The following is an 18,180-nucleotide window of genomic DNA, read 5'->3' as shown; positions in this document are numbered from 1 at the left end:
GTACCTGTGATGGTTCCACTTTCTCAAATTACCTGTGCACTGTTGCTGGGCCTCGGCCGTGCTTCCCAGAGCGTGACTGAGCCGGGAATATCAATGTTATAGGATTCATCAGGTTTCGGTACATCTTCAGAATTTTCAGCCTCGTCGTTCTGGAGAGAATAATGAAGATATCAAATAATTCAAATTACAAGGGAAACTATGATATGCCCAGTTTTTCCTGAAAGCTGGAAGTTGATTGATTGATATTATTTAAGTTATGAGAGAAGCTCTTTCGAAGTCCAATTTTTATATATTTTTAATAATGGCCAAACTTAGAAGTTTTTATGAGAAAATATAAGTCTCAAAATTAATCTCCTTCATTTAAGCATGATGCCTGATTAGAACCAAGGTATAAATTATTGTAAACCCAGAGTTTATCAAGCTGCCCACTATTTTTAATGTCGTTGTGGAAAATTTACACAAAAATACAATACTTATTACTACTTCATAGAATATTTTAAATTCACTTACATCCTGTATGGACATGGATCTCAAAGCTCCAACCTTGAAACTGTTGAGTTTAGCGAGCACCTTCTTGGGGGTGTGCGAGGGAGTCTGCTGGGTCCCGGACTCTTCCCCGCGTTCCTTCACCCACTGGTCGTACGCTGCTGGGCTGCATACCTTGATGTACTCCGTCCACTTGCCATAGAGGAAGCGGAGACGTTTTTTGCTGAAAACGGTGAAACATTTTACGTCTTACTAAGACACAGAGTAGTTAGCAAAGGTTAGAAAAGAGAAAGAAATCAATGAAATTAGCCAAATATGTTGATGTGTGTAGCGAATCAAATCCTCATGTATGTTTTAATTGAGTATTTGAGTTTGTATTGTTTATTTATTTAAACAACTTATTGTAACATAATTACGAAGACAGAATATATGGTACACTTAATTATGTGAATTTATTACTGTATTATGTGATTTTATTAAAAATATAATAGAAATGGCGTAGCATTTTAAATAGGATGCAATCGATGCGATGGATGTGATAGGATTATCCGTAAAGGTAGACAAGGTAGAAAATGAAAGCTTTCTTATTAATCCCTTACATGGAATTAGGATATTCACATGTTGTGATTCCATGATTCCTTATTAGAATTTCTAGGAGTCGTGCTGGGCACAATATTTTCGACACACGTTAAAAGGATAACAGAAATTAACTTGCTGGAGTTAGAAGTTAAATCATTGAACAAATTACTCATCAATTGCTTTTGTGATGCACGATATCAGAATAATGTTAGTTATAAAAATATAAAGGACTTAGTCACTGAAGTCAAAGTTTAACGAAAACCTATGTGAGTACATAGGTCATACATATAAAACCTATGTACTCACTTGTGGTCTATGATGAACCCGTCTACTCTGTGCAAGTCCCGGTTGTTGAAGCCGGCGGGCTTGAAGGCGAGGCTGGCCTTGAGGCCGGCGCCGCCGTGGCAGGTCACCTCCATGGCGCCGTACTGCTCGATCCACAACTTGCCCACGATCACGTTGTGCACACAGCAGTTCACGTTGGTCCAGGTATATGCTTCGCCCCACCTGGAATTCATAGAACAATTTAAAAAACCAAAAATAAAAAACCGACTTCAATAACCACAAACACAGCATCGACTCCAAAAACATTAATTATTTTTATATTTTTAGTGTTTGTGGTTTTCGAATTCCGTTTTTGTTTTTTTGGAATTTTTTCCTTTCACAATTATTTTTAGTGGCCCCTGGATGTATTAAAATATGCTTGGTTAAAAACGTACTGTTTACTAAGCTATTACTCTGATCGCGGACAATTTACTTACCTACTCTTCATTACATAACTAGTAACTACTATTCATCGAGGAGTTCCGTTCTCCATCTCCGAAGATATATTCATCAGATCTCACCAACTCCCACTTCCCAATGGGTATTTCATTTACTCAACCCAAATTGCCGGCCCACTACTGAAAACGGGTCTCCTCACAGAATGAGAACGGTTTATTCTTGCTACTTTCCGATACTTCCCGATATGACCATTTTTTGATTCGACCACTTCCAGGTTCCACTTCGCGATTGAGGTCTATATTATGGGAATTATTACCTGGGCAGTTCCACCGTGACGTGCCCTTTGGGCTGGATCTCGACACTCTTGCCGCAGAACTTGAGCTTGGGGTGTACGGAGCCGTGGAAGACGAAGTGAGGGCTGTCGGCGTGGAAGGCGGACACTGGGGGGTGATGTGATACCTAACAAACGAAAAATACTATCACATCACACTAATATTATAAAGCCGAAACTTTGTGTGTATGTGTGTATTGTTACCCTTTCACACAAAAACTTCTTGAGGCATTTGGCTGAAATTCGGAATGAAGATAGATTAACACATAGGTTTATCCCGGAAAATCAAAGAGTTCCTACTGAATTTTGAAAAACCTAAATCCACGAGTACGAAGTCGTGGGCGTCAGCTAGTACTGATTAATTACAATCTCTCTCTTCCTGCATCGTATTCCTGGTTGCTGATCTTTTGCCATAAATATTTTGGGATAAAATACAGCGGGCTCTCAGATCTCGACCGCTCGATTCTCTCACCATTTCTTTATTCATAGAGAAAAAAATTAATCATGTTTATCATGACTAATATTCTCCTTTCCCGTCCAACTAAGCGTAAACGTTGCCAGAGTATAACGTACAACAATAATGCAACGGGCGAGGTTTGAACCAACGACGTTTCGGATTTTGGTCCGCTCCTTTAACTGTTGAGCTATGGAAGCTTTCATTGTACTTATATTATAACACGATGTATAATGTATATTGTATATCGCACAGGGGATTTTAAATTATACTCTGGTGTTCTCAAAGGAACAGCAAAAGCTTTGACGTCAAGTTTTCCAGTGAATCTTATGTTACACACACTCGCGCTTACCCGAGCGACAAAGTTTATAACGAGGGGGAACTAAAGGTTAAACTTATGCCTTTATTCTACTTTGGTCTCAGTAAAATAGAAATACCATTTTTAAAATTCAAATAGAGTTTTACATACTGCTTTCAAATAAGTAGGTATAATCGACAGACCTTTCAAATGACCTTCTTAGCAGAATCTAACCACGAAGGGTAGAAACTGTTTAAGAGAAGAGAAAGAAAAGCACCTGATTAAAAAAAATTATACCCAATATTTGTTAGGGTAGGTATGATATATTAATATCTCTGAAAAATTAGCACAGTGTTTAAACCAACCATAATTTGAAATTGTAAGAAATGAAATTTTTCTCTTTATCTGTTTCAGAAACCGAAAGTTAAGAGGGTTCTCTCCGTCACTTGCTTCATACAAACGTAGTTCCAATTTCATTTAAATATTAAGCAACCAAAGTCCATGAAATTTTGCAGACATATTCTAGAAACTAATATCTATGTCTGTGGTTTTCCAGATTTTTGTTAAAATATTCGGTTTAAAAATTTACTTACAAATCTTTGAGCCCCTGTAATTTTAAAACTACATATTTTTAGAAAAATCTAAAACATCACAGACACAGATATTAGTTTCTAGACTACGTCTGCAAAATTTCATGGACTTTGGTTGCTTAATATTCAAATGAAATTGGAACTACGATTGTATGAAGTGAGTGGAAGCGAGTGACGGAGAGAGCCCTGTTAAACACGAAATTTTCGCAATTGTAAAGCTTTCCTTACCTATCTACTTATATAATGTCTACCTAGTCAGGACTTTGTCCATTAGAAGTTTGGATATGGGTATCTGTTTCTGCTATAACAAAAACTGATGAAAGAGACAAATTGCGAAACTTTCGTAATTGGAAGGAGTTCTTCCCTATATAGGTATCTAGTCAGACTTAGTTTATTGGAGAACTCGAGATTTAGGCGAAGGCAATCAACATGGATAGGTAGGTACATAGCTAATACGTAATGACTAGAAACGCGGCGACTGCTCTGTCACATACCTGTTCACATACGGCTCTGAACTCTGGTCTCTCAAGCTCATAGGTTTCTCCGAGGAGTGGGTTGAAAGGCTTTCCTAATCGTTCCCAGTTGGATGCCAGAGCGCTTACTGCGAAAGCTGGAACAAATGACTAATAGTTATTGCATTCAATGACAATCATTTAGCCTTGGTCTTCTTCCCAGACTAGGGTGCGTTTGGAACCCTCGTAGCTTTAGTTTAAGACTACATGAATTGTTTATCTGATAAATTCAACAAATTGGTTTCAAAAAATATACATTAGCTAACCCAGTTTTCTTCTTTGTTTAACTACAATCTCATGTTCGTAATGATATGATGTAGTCTTAAATACGGAACCAAGTTAACCTGGAATAGAGAAGATTAAAAGTCTCTTTTTCATTTTATCTACCTACCTACCTACTAAAAAAGTTTTCACTTCAAAAATTACAAATCAAAAATATCATCTAAACCACTGTAACGAGGCAAGGTACCAGAACGCTGGCTGCGGTACCTCGTTGAATAGCCAGACCCTCGTTGAATGTTGACCAAGGTAACTGTCAGCCCTACGCTCACCCATGGACTCTGTGACACGGTTACCTTTAAATATATTTCATTTCTTCGTGATAATTCTTTAAGAAAGTTAGAATAAAGAACAAAGAAGTACACAGCCACTGTTCAAGCAGAAAAGTAAAACAATGAAATTCATTACGACGTTAAAAAGCGACTTAAATCTAGCTGTAGGCATCTGTCTACTACTCTAATAGAACCATTGTATTATGTTCTCGCAAGTAGTAGGTACTTAACTCGGAAAATAAGTAGTTCACAGAGAAATGTCAGCAAGATGCGAAGAAGCTAGAGAAAATCGCTTTGAACGTGCAACGAGATGTCTGAATTAATTTAGTTTCCTTCGAATAGTTAAATAAAAGTATAGTGAAGTAAGTCTCAGTTTATTCTCAAGAGAATTTTGCTTAATACTACGGTCACCATGTTGTTTACTGAAATACACAGAGCACAAAGGTAGTAACATGTTGTTTACTGAAATACACAGAGCACAAAGGTAGTAACATGTTGTTTACTGAAATACACAGAGCACAAAGGTAGTAACATGTTGTTTACTGAAATACACAGAGCACAAAGGTAGTAACATGTTGTTTACTGAAATACACAGAGCACAAAGGTAGTAACATGTTGTTTACTGAAATACACAGAGCACAAAGGTAGTAACATGTTGTTTACTGAAATACACAGAGCACAAAGGTAGTAACATGTTGTTTACTGAAATACACAGAGCACAAAGGTAGTAACATGTTGTTTACTGAAATACACAGAGCACAAAGGTAGTAACATGTTGTTTACTGAAATACACAGAGCACAAAGGTAGTAACATGTTGTTTACTGAAATACACAGAGCACAAAGGTAGTAACATGTTGTTTACTGAAATACACAGAGCACAAAGGTAGTAACATGTTGTTTACTGAAATACACAGAGCACAAAGGTAGTAACATGTTGTTTACTGAAATACACAGAGCACAAGTACAAAAATTTTATTGATTGGCTTCTACCAAATATGTAGTAAAATTGGCAAAAATAATCCTAATATTCTTACCCGTAGTATAGGTACCGACTTCATATTATTATTAATTATTTAATACTTAAGTAATTCTGGGAAATATTCTACAAGTGAAGAAAAACTCCAAGGAACATAAAACTCTAGTAAAACATTGTTCTACATCGCAAGCAAAGGAAAATATTACAATAGCTGACGGCGAACAAGACGCAATTGTTCTGGAGGAACAAGAATTTATCCCAGTTGAAAACGACGTGTAGAACTCACATTGCGGCATGACTTCTCTACTAATCAAGCTATCGTAATACGCTTCCAGGTATATCAAGCTAGAATTCTTGACCCCATTCCACGGGGGCATGACTTGTAGTGTAGGTAGGTACCTACCTATAAGATTATGCTAGATACATTTATATTGTAATATCGTATCCTAATATTTAATGCCGAAATTGGTCTGTCTACTCTCTTTTCATGGCCCATCTACATAACCAATTTTAACAAAGGTACAAAGACAATTGGTATCCCAGTGACGGACATAGGCTACTTTTTGTCCCGAAAAATCAAAATGTTCCCACGGGGTTTTAAAAAACCTAAATCCACGCTGCCATAATCCATGTAAAGTCACGGGCATAATTTACTTTAAAATAAATTACCAAAATAATGATTCATGAATCATTATACCTACTCCATTCGTCAAAATATAATTTAAAACACCCCAACAGCTGAATGACCTACTTTAGTACAAGGACGTACATTTCAGTTCAATGCCAAAGGAAAAAGATTCCGGTGGTGGCGTACAAAATTGTACCTAATAATTAAAACCCGTGTAAGAGGAAAATGTAACGGAGAGCAATTAGGGGTTGTTTTTAGATGATGCCCGCCACTTCGTCTGCGTGGATTTAGGTTTCTTAAAACTCCCGTGGGAACTCATTGATTTTTCGGGATAAAAATTGCCCATCTCAATTTCTGGGACGCAAGCTACCTCCGCTCCGTGTCGAATATAATTTTAATTTAAATGTCCAAGTTAAACTCGGTTAAAGAGATGGGCCTTTAAGAATCCCGTGGGAACTCTTTGATTTTAAGGGGAAAAGTAGCCTACGATGTAACCTAACTCTGTAAGAAACAAATTTCATCAAAATCGGTTAATCTATAATCGCTCCTATAATAATATAACAGATATAGACTTAGATATTTTTGATCACAGATTTAATATCTTTGCTAGAAAAGTAGTTAAAATAATTAAGTAAAATAATAGAATAACATTGTTATTTCGTCGAATTCTTAGGTTATTATTTATTGTAGTATAAGTGTACTTATTAAGTGTTTATATTAAATTTAATTTATTAATATTAAATAATAATTAAGCGTGCCTAAAAAACCATAGTCATGTTGTGCGACCATATAGGATTACAATAAGGTCAAAATGTATCAATTTAAGAATTAAGTTAAAGTAATTATTGTAATCTGTTTTGGTTGACAATAAATAAATAAATAAATAAATAAATAAAATCTGTCGGGCCGTGAAAACCTAGCAGACGGACAGACAGAAAGACAGACAATATGGATCATGTCGTGTAAAAAGTACAGTTCATCCAAGTTAGAGCATATTCAACGTACCAGCGATATATTCCATCCTCGCCACCGGGTCCGTCTGCTCGGACGCCATCCTCAGGAGATGGGCGTACTCCAAGTACTCCAGCATGCGCTGCAGGAAGGACAGGGGTTCGTTGAACACGACGGGCATCGTGATCTTGGAGAGCTCCTTGCCCACGCAGTTCTTCAGCACTGACCACAGGGAGAAGTCGCCTCGGCTGAATTGGGCCACAGGGAGAGACGTCCTGGAAGAGAACAAAGAAACCATAAGCACAACTTTATGGAACATCTAGGAACTTTTTTAGGGTTCCGTACCCGAAAGGCGGGTAATTACTAAGGCTGAGATCTATAATCTCAGCCTTAGTAAAAAGGACATAGAGATAATAGACTATAGAGCGTGATTACCTATATACGAGTAGGTATACCTACCTTAATCTCTCTCGTAAATCTCTTCTCAGTAGGAACGGCATTCCGAACCAGTGGTAAATTATTTTGACGATTCAAAATCACTTGTAAAAGTTTACTTGAATAAAATATATTCTTCTAGATGATGCCCGCGACTAAGTCAGCGTGGATTTAGGTTTTTGAAAATCCCGTGGGAACTCTTTGATTTTCCGGCATATCTATTACCCATGTCAGTTTCCGCTGGGATGCAAGCTACCTTTGTACTCCATATAAATCGGTTAAAAGGATGGGCCTTTAAAAATCCCTAGCCTATGTTCTTCCCCGGGATGTAAGGTAACTCTGTACCCATCAGACAGACAGAGAGACAGACACACTTTCGCATTTATAATATTAGGTATGGATTATATTCTGCTCTCTAATAATTGTATTACCTAAAAACTCTATTTTGAAGAAAACTCATTATAACTTCATTTCAAATAACAAGTTTAGGTAACAACCTATTAGTTTTTAAGTGTTTTCCCCACTTTAACTTTCAAGTGCCCCACAGTTTTCCTCTTATAAAAACACTTTTTCTCAAGTTCAGTGTCGTCTGGGCCTGGGGGCCCGAGCCTCTCAAGGTCGTATCTCCGATCAATACTGCCGCCCACAGAATATAGACATGCCTTGGGAGATGAAGTATTGCAAGAAAGTAGTAAGTTATTAAAAAGAAGAAAGCCGTGACGTTCCTATGTGCATTTTAACTTTTTAAGCAACTAAATACTTGCTATAAGTGAAGGAAAATATCGTGAGGAAACCTAGGTGCCTGAGAGTTCTCCATTAATGTTCTCAAGGTGTGTGAAGTTTGCCGATAGGTACGCATTTGGTGGTCTATGGCCTCAACCTTTCTTATTATTACATTATGGCTTATTGTAAATTGAACAATTTAAAAGAGCAACCGCCGAGTTTCTTGCTGGTTCTTCTCCACGGCATTCCGAACCAGTGGTTAATTATTTTGACGATTCAAAAGCTCTTGTAAAAGTTTATTTGAATAAAAATCTATTATATTCTATTCTTATTCGTAGAGAAGACCTACTCGTATGTAGTGGGCTAGCGATATGTTGATCATGATGATGATTATGATTTAGACAGACATCTACAGACAGACGATTTCGACTTTATTTATATTCTGTGGGTGAAGTTCAAACTTTAACATTTCAGTCCGCCCCATCTCCCCTTCCTACAAAATAAGAAGGAAGGGAAATAATAAAGTATTTAGTAAATATAGGTTACCTACCTATATTTACTAAAGACTTTATTATTTCCTAATTCCTAATACCTTTCTTTATATCTTACTTTCTTTTGGCTACCAACCTGGAAACTATTGTATTTTAGTAAGTAGGTATAGGTACCTAACAGCGAGTGTTGAGTGATGTATGAAAAGACGCAGCTCGTATTTCAGTGGCAACGGCAACTCACAATAGGCACGTTTCAAGGTCGCGCGACGGATCGATAGCGGCAGCTTCCGCGCTCTGATTTACGACTCTACCCCAATTATATTGATGCTCCGCAAACTAACCTACCCTCTAGACGACATATAAAAATCACTTCCATCCTTTCCTCCGTTACTCCGTTGTGACGTGATTGAAGGACAAGGATTATGGGTAATGATTGCCCCCCAGCCGCGCCGAGTTCTTCGGGATGCAAGCTATCTCCTTACCCGTCAAGACCGATTAAAAGCTAGCAGACAGACAGACACCTTCGCATTTAGTTATAGCATTAGGATGTCCCGGCCACATTAACGGCCACCACACGTAGTTTCCCGTTAAACGTAGATGTAGTCATGATCAACGGCATCCACAATGCCGTTTGGCGTTAGACGATTTTAACCCCAATTCAAATGGCATTAGACGTTAACCGTTAACATGATCTCTCAGATTAACGCATTGATTATCGCGATAATTGTTGGTCATTGGTAGCCGCAACAAGCAACGATTTATACGACGCGAGTGTTGTCTGTTGAGTGAAGTATGAAAAGATGCAGCTCATATTTCAGTGGCAACGGCAACGGCAACTTACAATAAATAGGCGCGTTTCAAGGTCACGCGACGGATCAATAGCGACAGATCCGCGCTCTGATGTACGACTCTACCCCAATATTGATGCTGCGCCAACCTACCCCCTACCATCTACCTACAGTCTACACGGCAGATGGACCGAGGTTACTGATCTTAGCCGACTCTGATCTACGACCACTGAGTTAAGAATCAGCTTATTAACTACTGCACCCCAATTACTACTGTTCCGACTTGATGGTCCGCTAAGTAACCTACCCAGACCATAGACTGGCACGCTGACTCAGTGTAGATAGATAGACTTCACACACTTTTGAGAACTTTATGGATAACTCTCAGGCGTGTAGTTTCCTCACGATGTTTTCCTTCACCGTTATGAATATTATAAACTCCAAAATTAGAAATGCGTGCTGGGGATCGAACCCCAGACCGAATAGAACCACTAGCATGTCAAAACTACATGACATAAATTATTTCGACGCAACGGCATCCTGTTTCGTTTAAATTAAACCATTTTGAAAATAAAATAAATTAAAGCTCCCGAGCATGCGTAAAATATGAGATAGCAATTCGCTGCCTCGAGCTTCCCACTGAGGCTTCAGGGTCGCGGTATAATCAGATTGCTGAAAGCCTGAAACCATCACACTCCAGCGGCAGCTTGCTTGATTAACCGCTAAATAAATTATATCAGGCACGAGGGAAATGAGGGTTTTATAAGTAGACCTCATGTAAAAAATAGCAGTCGTTTTTAGGGTTCCGTCTACCGTTGTACATATCTTTATGTAGTTAGAAGTCTCTTCGAATTCCTACTACTTAGTTTGGTTTCTTCATGGTCTAATGGAGGTAGGTATTTGGCCTAAATATTCGTACGTGTCGTGCCTAACTATAACTGGATTAGGTATAGTCCAGTAATTTGGTAATATGAGATGGAAAGTTTTCAGAAGGTTATGCAAATTGGTGGTTTTATAGATTTCGATGTGCTCTTTCCGAATTTTTATTTTGCCACCTCGTACCTTTGCCGCTCGCGCCGCTATCTTGGAAAAATGGCGCCCAAAAACAGTTTTTTCACGAGAACTTCTTTCCCACTCATGTGAAAAAACTGTTTTTGGACGCCATTTTTCCAAAATGGCGGCGCGAGCGGCAAAGGTACGAGGTGGCAAAATAAAAATTCGGAAAGAGCACATCGAAATCTATAAAACCACCAATTTGCATAACCTTCTGAAAACTTTCCAGATAAGCCCCTTTTTGACGACCAAATTACTGGGCTAGTATTCCTTTGGATGAATGTGTTCCAAGCAAGTGTATTCCGCACGTGTAAACAGTTTACGGCCAAACAAATATTGTGACAGTATTATTATTTAGCCCCCGACCCAAAAAGAGGGGTATTATAAGTTTGACGTGTGTATCTGTGTATCTGTCTGTGGCATCGTAGCGCCTAAACGAATGAAACGATTTTAATTTAGTTTTTTTTTTTTTGTTTGAAAAGTGGCTTGATCGAGAGTGTTCTTCGATATAATCCAAGAAAATCGGTTCAGCCATTTGAAAGTTATCAGCTCTGTTCTAGTTACTGTAACCTTCAATTATCAGGGGTGTTATAAATTTTCTAATTTACACTTATATGTTGGAACTGATTAGATCATGGACCATATCTCTATGGATTAGATTTGTCACATTTGATTATTTATTAGTCTACAGGATAGTACTTATCTACGGTATAGGTCGAAACGGAGCAGCCAGCCGGCGAACGAGCCGGGATCAATACTCGGCGAGTCCCGGGCGATCATTATCGGGTTCCTTTTGTCAACATAATGCCTATCAAGGACATTCTCTCGACACTATTCGTACCTATTTATTGGTAAATACCTACTCGTAGATACACATTACCACTAGGTAGTTTATGCGGCTAATTGGCACCGACTTCAAAATATGTTACTATATATAAAACTCATAATATATTCGATAAAATATCAAATTATTTTTTACTTTCAGTGCTTGTGGTTATTGAAGTTGTTTTTTTTTGATTTTTTTTTTAAATTTGTAGTGGCCCCACTGTATTAAAATACTAGCTGACGCCCGCGACTTCATCCGCGTGGATTTAGGTTTTTCAAAATCCCGTGGGAACTCTTTGGTTTTCCGGGATAAAAAGTAGCCTATGTGCTAATCCAGGATATTATCTATCTCCATTCTGAATTTCAGCCAAATCCGTCCAGTAGTTTTTGCGTGAAGGAGTAACAAACATACACACACACACACACACACACATACAAACTTTCGCCTTTATAATATTAAGTGTGATGCTATCACTTACCTAAAACCTACTGTTTACTAAGCTATCACACTGAACGCGAGTAATTTACTCTTATCCATTGAGGAGTTCTGGTCTCTATCTCCGAAGATATTCATCAGATCTTCACCAAACTAAACTGGAACCACTTCGGAAATATGGCCTACCAAACAAAACAAGAATGATCAAAATCAGTTCATATTTGGCTGTTTAATCGCGTAACAAACACATTAACAAGTGTAAATTAAAAATTTATAACACCCCCGACGATCCAAAGTATTTGAGTTTTCCAAAACATCATTTTCAAATAAATAATTATGTATTTAGGCAACGTCCATCTTGACAGCTTGACATTTGTCTATTGACATAATATTATGAACCTAACGGTTATCTAACCTTCTTTCTACAAGAAAACTAGAAAAGAGCTGATAACTCTTAAACGGCTGAACCAATTTTTTTAGATTATAGCTAAGAACACTCTCGATCAAGCCACCTTTCAAACAAAAAAAACTAAATTAAAATCGGTTCATTCGTTTAGGCGCTACGATGCCACAGACAGATACACAGATACACAGATACACAGATACACACGTCAAACTTATAACACCCCTCTTTTTGGGTCGGGGGTTAAAAAAGACATAGTCGAATAGAGAGCCATCCCCCTTTTTTGAAGTCGATTAAAAATGGAAGAAACACACAGCATCGATCATAATCAATTCCCTCGTAGCTCGTAAGTACTGCCTCCACTCAATACTGCCCTCCCTCCCACTTCCTATGGAGGAGGAGGGAAGGCAGTATTGAGTGGAGGGAGGAACGGCAACAGATGACTAAGCGCCATCGCCCTACTAGGGAGTGTAATTAGATCTACAAGTTTGAGGGTTTACTTAACACATATTGGGGTAATTCCGTTCTGAGATAGATACCTTACTTAGCTAACTGTTTATTTAGCCTAGATAGAGTTCTGCAAATCAAGTAGATAAGCTCACGGACACGTGGCGAATTTGCGTTAGGTTTAATAGCGCATACATGATACATGAATCTATACCTACTTGCTATAAAGAAGTATGGTTTGTAAGTTTGTTTATAGGGGGTTTAACCTCTGGAACTATTAAACCGATTTTGACAATTCTTTCATCAGCAGAAAGCTACATTATTCCTGAGTAACTGCTATATTTTATTTCAAATATACCAATTTTTTCAATCGTGTATCTATGTATCGTGATGAACTATGGACGAACAAAAACACGCTGGCAAAAAATGACAATTAATAAATTGAATCCTTAGCATGTCCTTCAAATAAAATTATATCCTCAATATTTGGGTCATACAAGTGTAAATTAAAAATTTATAACACCCCCGACAAGTGAAGGTTACAGTAACTAAAAAAGAGCTGATAACTTTCAAACGGCTGAAGCGATTTTCTTGGATTATAGCTAAGAACACTCTCAATCAAGCCACCTTTCACACAAAAAGAAACTAAATTAAAATTGGTTCATTAGTTTAGGAGCTGCCATGCCACAGACAGATACACAGGTACACACGTTAAACTTATAACACCCCTCTTTTTGTGTCGGGGGTTAAAAATAGATAGGTAACAAAACATATTAGTATACTTAGCATAAAATTAAAGAGAAATTCAACGCTAATCACACTCACCGATATTTGTAGAGGCGTTGGTCATTGTCCATCTTACACCCGCCACAGCCTCCGTCGCAGACTGCGCGTCCCCTAGCTACCTCGCGTCGCACAAACCCACACACAAGTCACAAAACAACACCAAATGTTCGACTCTATCATGTACTAAGCTCTTCTGAAAGCACTGTTTATATTTTACTTCCCATCGTCTTCACAACCAGAAACTGCGGGTAGTGTTAAAAATGAGTGAAAATTTCAATAAAGTTGAGGGTAGATAGATGTATATACAGTGTGTTTGTTAACTGGGACAGTATGGGGAAATCTAAAACCATAGGAGAACAAGGGAAACTGTCTTAGAAAACGTTAGGTATTTTTTGTTAAAACAATTTTGGCCAACCTAGTCAATCTTTTGATCAACGCTGATCGACTCAGTTTTATAATATGAGGTTCATTAGTGACCCGCCCTGGCTTCGCACGGGTATCTTATTACAATTATCGTAGGGATTTCTATTTTTTGAAAATAAAATTAAACCTCTCACTCAGGAATAATGTTGCTTCCTAATGGTGAAATAATTTTCAAAATACAAGGAATTACTTCCTGCAAACAAACTTACAAATTTTACCGTTTATAATACATATTTGTATAGATTTTTTTATTTTTATCGTATTCAGAAAAATCGGGAGTTGGTCTAGTAAACATTTTTCCATGTAAAAATTTTAGTTTTTTGCACGGCAGTCGTGATTTGATTTTTAAATTTACTTGTTTTCAATAGATTAAAAAAAAAACCTTTTCAACTTAGTTAGGTACCTATAGGTAGTACATAAGTATTGGCGATGGTAATACAAACATTTAAGTAGGTAGTTATAATTTTGCACTTATTTCAGTATATTATTAAGTTAATCTACTTGTGTTTGTCTTATTAATAACCTACTAAGTAACTTCGCTGCCAAATAAGTCGGTCGCCCTGATAATTCAGTAGAACGGAGGACCGCCGTGCTTCAATAATTAATTGGCCTTAAGTGCTTGCACAAGTTAACGAACTAAATGAAAACCTTCTAGGGAATACTAAGTATGTACGTAGGTACAGTCTATGAACGGCATCCGCAGCGGGTGTGTAAATATTTAAGTTGCTGGTGCAAAGTTCAAGTAATGCAATGCACCCTTTCAGACGGATGAATCATTACTTTGGGTATTTACCTATTCACTGCTGACTATGAATTCTATGACTCTACACTATACCGAGTAGATATAGATCTACCTAGTTCTGCAGCGGAAATGCAGTTAAAAACTAGGGATTTTATCGTGACTCACTCAGTAGAACCTCTTTATTTTACAAAAGGGTCAAGTTTTATCATTCGTATGACAACTTCCCTGGTGGCTCTGGCAGGCTGGCCTGGCACAGTGGTTTTATAAATGGGAGGTTCTGAGTTCGATTCCCAGCTGTGTTATAACATTAGTATTTTGCATGACCTCACTAACAGCAATAGTAACACAAAATAAATTCCAATGACCGAAATTCAAACCTCAATTTCCCTCCAACCTGCGGCCTATCCCCTCAAGCGGATCCTCAAGTCCCCTCTTAGATGAACTATCGATGCTTCAAAAATCCATACAGCTACATATTATTTTCTTGTAGTACTAATATTACTATATTAACTACCTTCCTAAATCCCGGCCCATCAATTTAACCGATTTTCGGGGATGATATGGATTTGTCTCGGAAAATCTGATTCCTACGGGATTCTCAAAACCCTAAATCTAAGTAGATACATGTTCCTACAAAGTTGCGGGCATCGTCTATTTGACACAGACACATAGCATGCACCTAGTAGGTACTCTACCTGATAATATAAAACTGTAATTCACGGATAAAGTGACTTTTATTTGCCATTTATTAAATGTATCCTGTTACTTTAGCAGCTTAGGTAAGTAGGCAGGTGTAATCGGCTTAACGTTTTACGGAAATAGTTAAGTAGTTACCTAGGTGGGTTTTAATTTTCTAATGTAGAGGATCTAGAGCTGTACAATTTTCTTTCCCAAAATAAATTCTTGGAAAGAGAGATCTCTACAAGGGATCCGTACCACGGTAATATTATCTATACAGTATTCTAACTCGGCCGTACCGTAATAGATACCTACAGTTGCGCGGTACGTAAACATGCGGTAGGGCTGCCCGCCTCCAGCAGTTTAATTACACTTGCCTACTTTGTGTTTCCATCTAGTTTTGTGATTGTAAATATACTTTTTTTATATAAACAAATAAAATACTTTGTGAATTGCATAGGAAATGTTCAATAAAAATACGTGTTGTTTTTTGATTGGTAGATTTAATTAAAAAACCATGTTTATGATTGAATAACAAATCGGTCTTATACATTTGAGACCGAAAAATATTTGTGCCTCGACTGAGACGTAGGAAATTAAACGAACGTTACGAATTATTAAATTTTAAAGTTTAAAAAATCCGCATTCTAGTATAAAGCTTTTAATTAAAAATTGTTTTGGGAAACATGGACAAGATGGAGAAAAATGAATATCTTTTAATTGGTTATAGATACCTACAGCTACTTTACAATTTATATATTTGGTTTTAAATGAAGTTCGGAATATTTTCTCCATTTTTTCTATATATTTATAATTTCTATAAAATCATCGCTGGGTACAATCAAAAAATTTGCGAATTAATCTTATTGTAGTCCCGGTACCTTAGATACCGACATTCTGAGCTGAAATTGTGGCTTCTTTGATCGGGTTTCACATACAACGAAAAAATCGCGCGGTTATTGTTAGAAAAACAAAACACCGCGCGTTCGTCACTGCGGCACAGTCGCGACTGTCTGCGTGTCGAGCGCCTGCCGACATCGAGGTGCGTAGGTATAGCTCGCGTTTCGTCCGTTTGTATGAAGTTGGAATACTGATACATAATATTACCGTGTCCGTACGGAGCATTATGAAAACGATATCACTAGAGTTAAAATCTACCAATCCGTATCTACTTGGTCAGCATGGCGGACTATGGCCTGAACCAAGCCTTGTGGTCAAGCGCTTGCCTATAGTGAATAAAAAAAAATCCCTTATTATTCTGAAAGGAGACCTGTGCCTACTACTCAGGTAGGCTTTTAAATAGCAATTAGTAACCTACAATCTATATAGTTATTTATATTCATCCAGATCCATCCGGATAATTTATACCTGTCATATTCAAAAATAAACACCTAAATCCTCGGAATAAAATTGCCTTTCAAATCAGCCGAAAGCCTGCGTGGGTTTCGCGGGTAAAACTAATTGCACCCACTTCCCTACTTCTACGCTTGAGAATTCAGCTGAAGTTTCGGCGTGAATCAACCTTGAGTCCTTGACCTTTTAATGGCAATGAGCCATGGCCATTTTCACTTTATAATACCCAAAGAAATTCTAAGTACCTAAGTAATAGTAGGTACCAACATAGTACAGCTAAGAATTATTATTACCTACACCCTTGATTATACATAACTGACATACCTTTAGTGTTTCTAAAGTATAAACGCGCCAGTAAATAAAACAAAACGTTATTAAAACATTAAAAAAACAAGAGCACCCGGTCAAAAAAGCAATGCAAAAAACGAACTACAACTTTAAGAAAATATTTGAAAACTAGCTGATGCCCGCAGCTTCGCCCGCGTGGATTGGTCAGATCCCCTGCAGCATCAGGATTGAGGAGTTGGAATCCAAATTTTTTATGAAACAATGTCGCAAAGTTCTTCTATCGATAAAAAAAAATTACGCAAATCGGTTCAGAAATCTCAGAGATTTCGGTGTACATAGGTAGAAAAACACAACTCCCTTTTTGAAAGTCGGTTAAAAAATTAGCCTATGTTACACCCTGGTCAATCCTCTACTTGTCTGTGAAAATCCCGTCAAAATCGGTTCAGCCGTTCCAAAGATTAGCCTTTTCAAACAGACAGACAGACAGACAGACAGACAGACAGACAGACAGACAGACAGACAAAAATTTTAAAAACGTGTGATTCAGTTAAGGTATCGTTCAAATAACCCTATGAGCTTAATATGAGGTAGTTATTTCGAAATTACAGACAGACACTCCAATTTTATTTATTAGTATAGATGGAGCCGTACAGCCGCCATATTGAATTTTTTCGCAAAAGTTATATCCAATTCCAGTGTCACTCGGGACCAAGGAATGTAAAAAAAAAGGTAAAGAAAAAAGAAAAAAAAAGATAAAGGTAAAGAAAAGAAAGGTAGGACCCTAACAATAGGTACCCCACACTGTACCTACATTCAAATCTGTATTCTGTTCCCCATTTCGGTTTGAAGTTCATGAAAGTTCTAGTAGGTAGGTATGTGAAAACAACCTGTTTTAGCTGGCCAAACGCCAGAGGTTAGATAAATGGTTCGATAGATGTTGTTATAACCGAAGTAGAGGGTAAGAGCAAACCGGCACAAACTCAATGGCAACATTTGAAAATACGTCCTTATCGATTTTCCGTTATGAAACATGTTAAGCCCGCTCTTCACTCGCGTGAGCAAGCCCATGGAAATGTTAAAAAATTGGTTGTCTGTAAAGTCGGTTTACTGACGATAGTTGAACGTGACAACAAAGGCCGATTGTGCTTCTTTGTCGCTCGTTCCGCGCTCTCGCTTGCACTTCAAGCCTTGCATGGAACGCCTCAGAGCGAGGTAACGCCGCATGAGTC

General features: G+C 37.8%; 1 protein-coding gene across 14 annotated transcripts in view; it reads right to left on the bottom strand.

Moving 5' to 3' along the window:
* Positions 1-18,180, bottom strand: part of LOC123877318 (oxysterol-binding protein-related protein 1) — a 39,116-nt gene that overhangs the window by 3,421 nt on the left and 17,515 nt on the right. For 7 of the 14 annotated variants that reach the window (XM_045924056.1, XM_045923982.1, XM_045923988.1 and 4 more), the window contains 6 exons: positions 7,135-7,355; positions 3,956-4,071; positions 2,105-2,247; positions 1,372-1,572; positions 511-709; positions 33-149 (listed from right to left, as the gene is read on the bottom strand). In XM_045924056.1, coding sequence (XP_045780012.1) covers positions 33-149; positions 511-709; positions 1,372-1,572; positions 2,105-2,247; positions 3,956-4,071; positions 7,135-7,355 — 997 coding nt within the window. Of the gene's footprint in view, positions 1-32; positions 150-510; positions 710-1,371; positions 1,573-2,104; positions 2,248-3,955; positions 4,072-7,134; positions 7,356-13,506; positions 13,710-18,180 lie in introns of those variants that run through there. The other 7 variants (XM_045923997.1, XM_045924013.1, XM_045924005.1 and 4 more) reach the window with 2 other exon arrangements.

The sequence above is a fragment of the Maniola jurtina genome, chromosome 2, assembly GCF_905333055.1.
Source record: "Maniola jurtina chromosome 2, ilManJurt1.1, whole genome shotgun sequence".
Classification (NCBI taxonomy): Eukaryota; Metazoa; Arthropoda; class Insecta; order Lepidoptera; family Nymphalidae; genus Maniola; species Maniola jurtina.
Note: the sequence above shows the minus strand (reverse complement) of the source record. Positions and strands in the feature narration are given on the sequence as shown.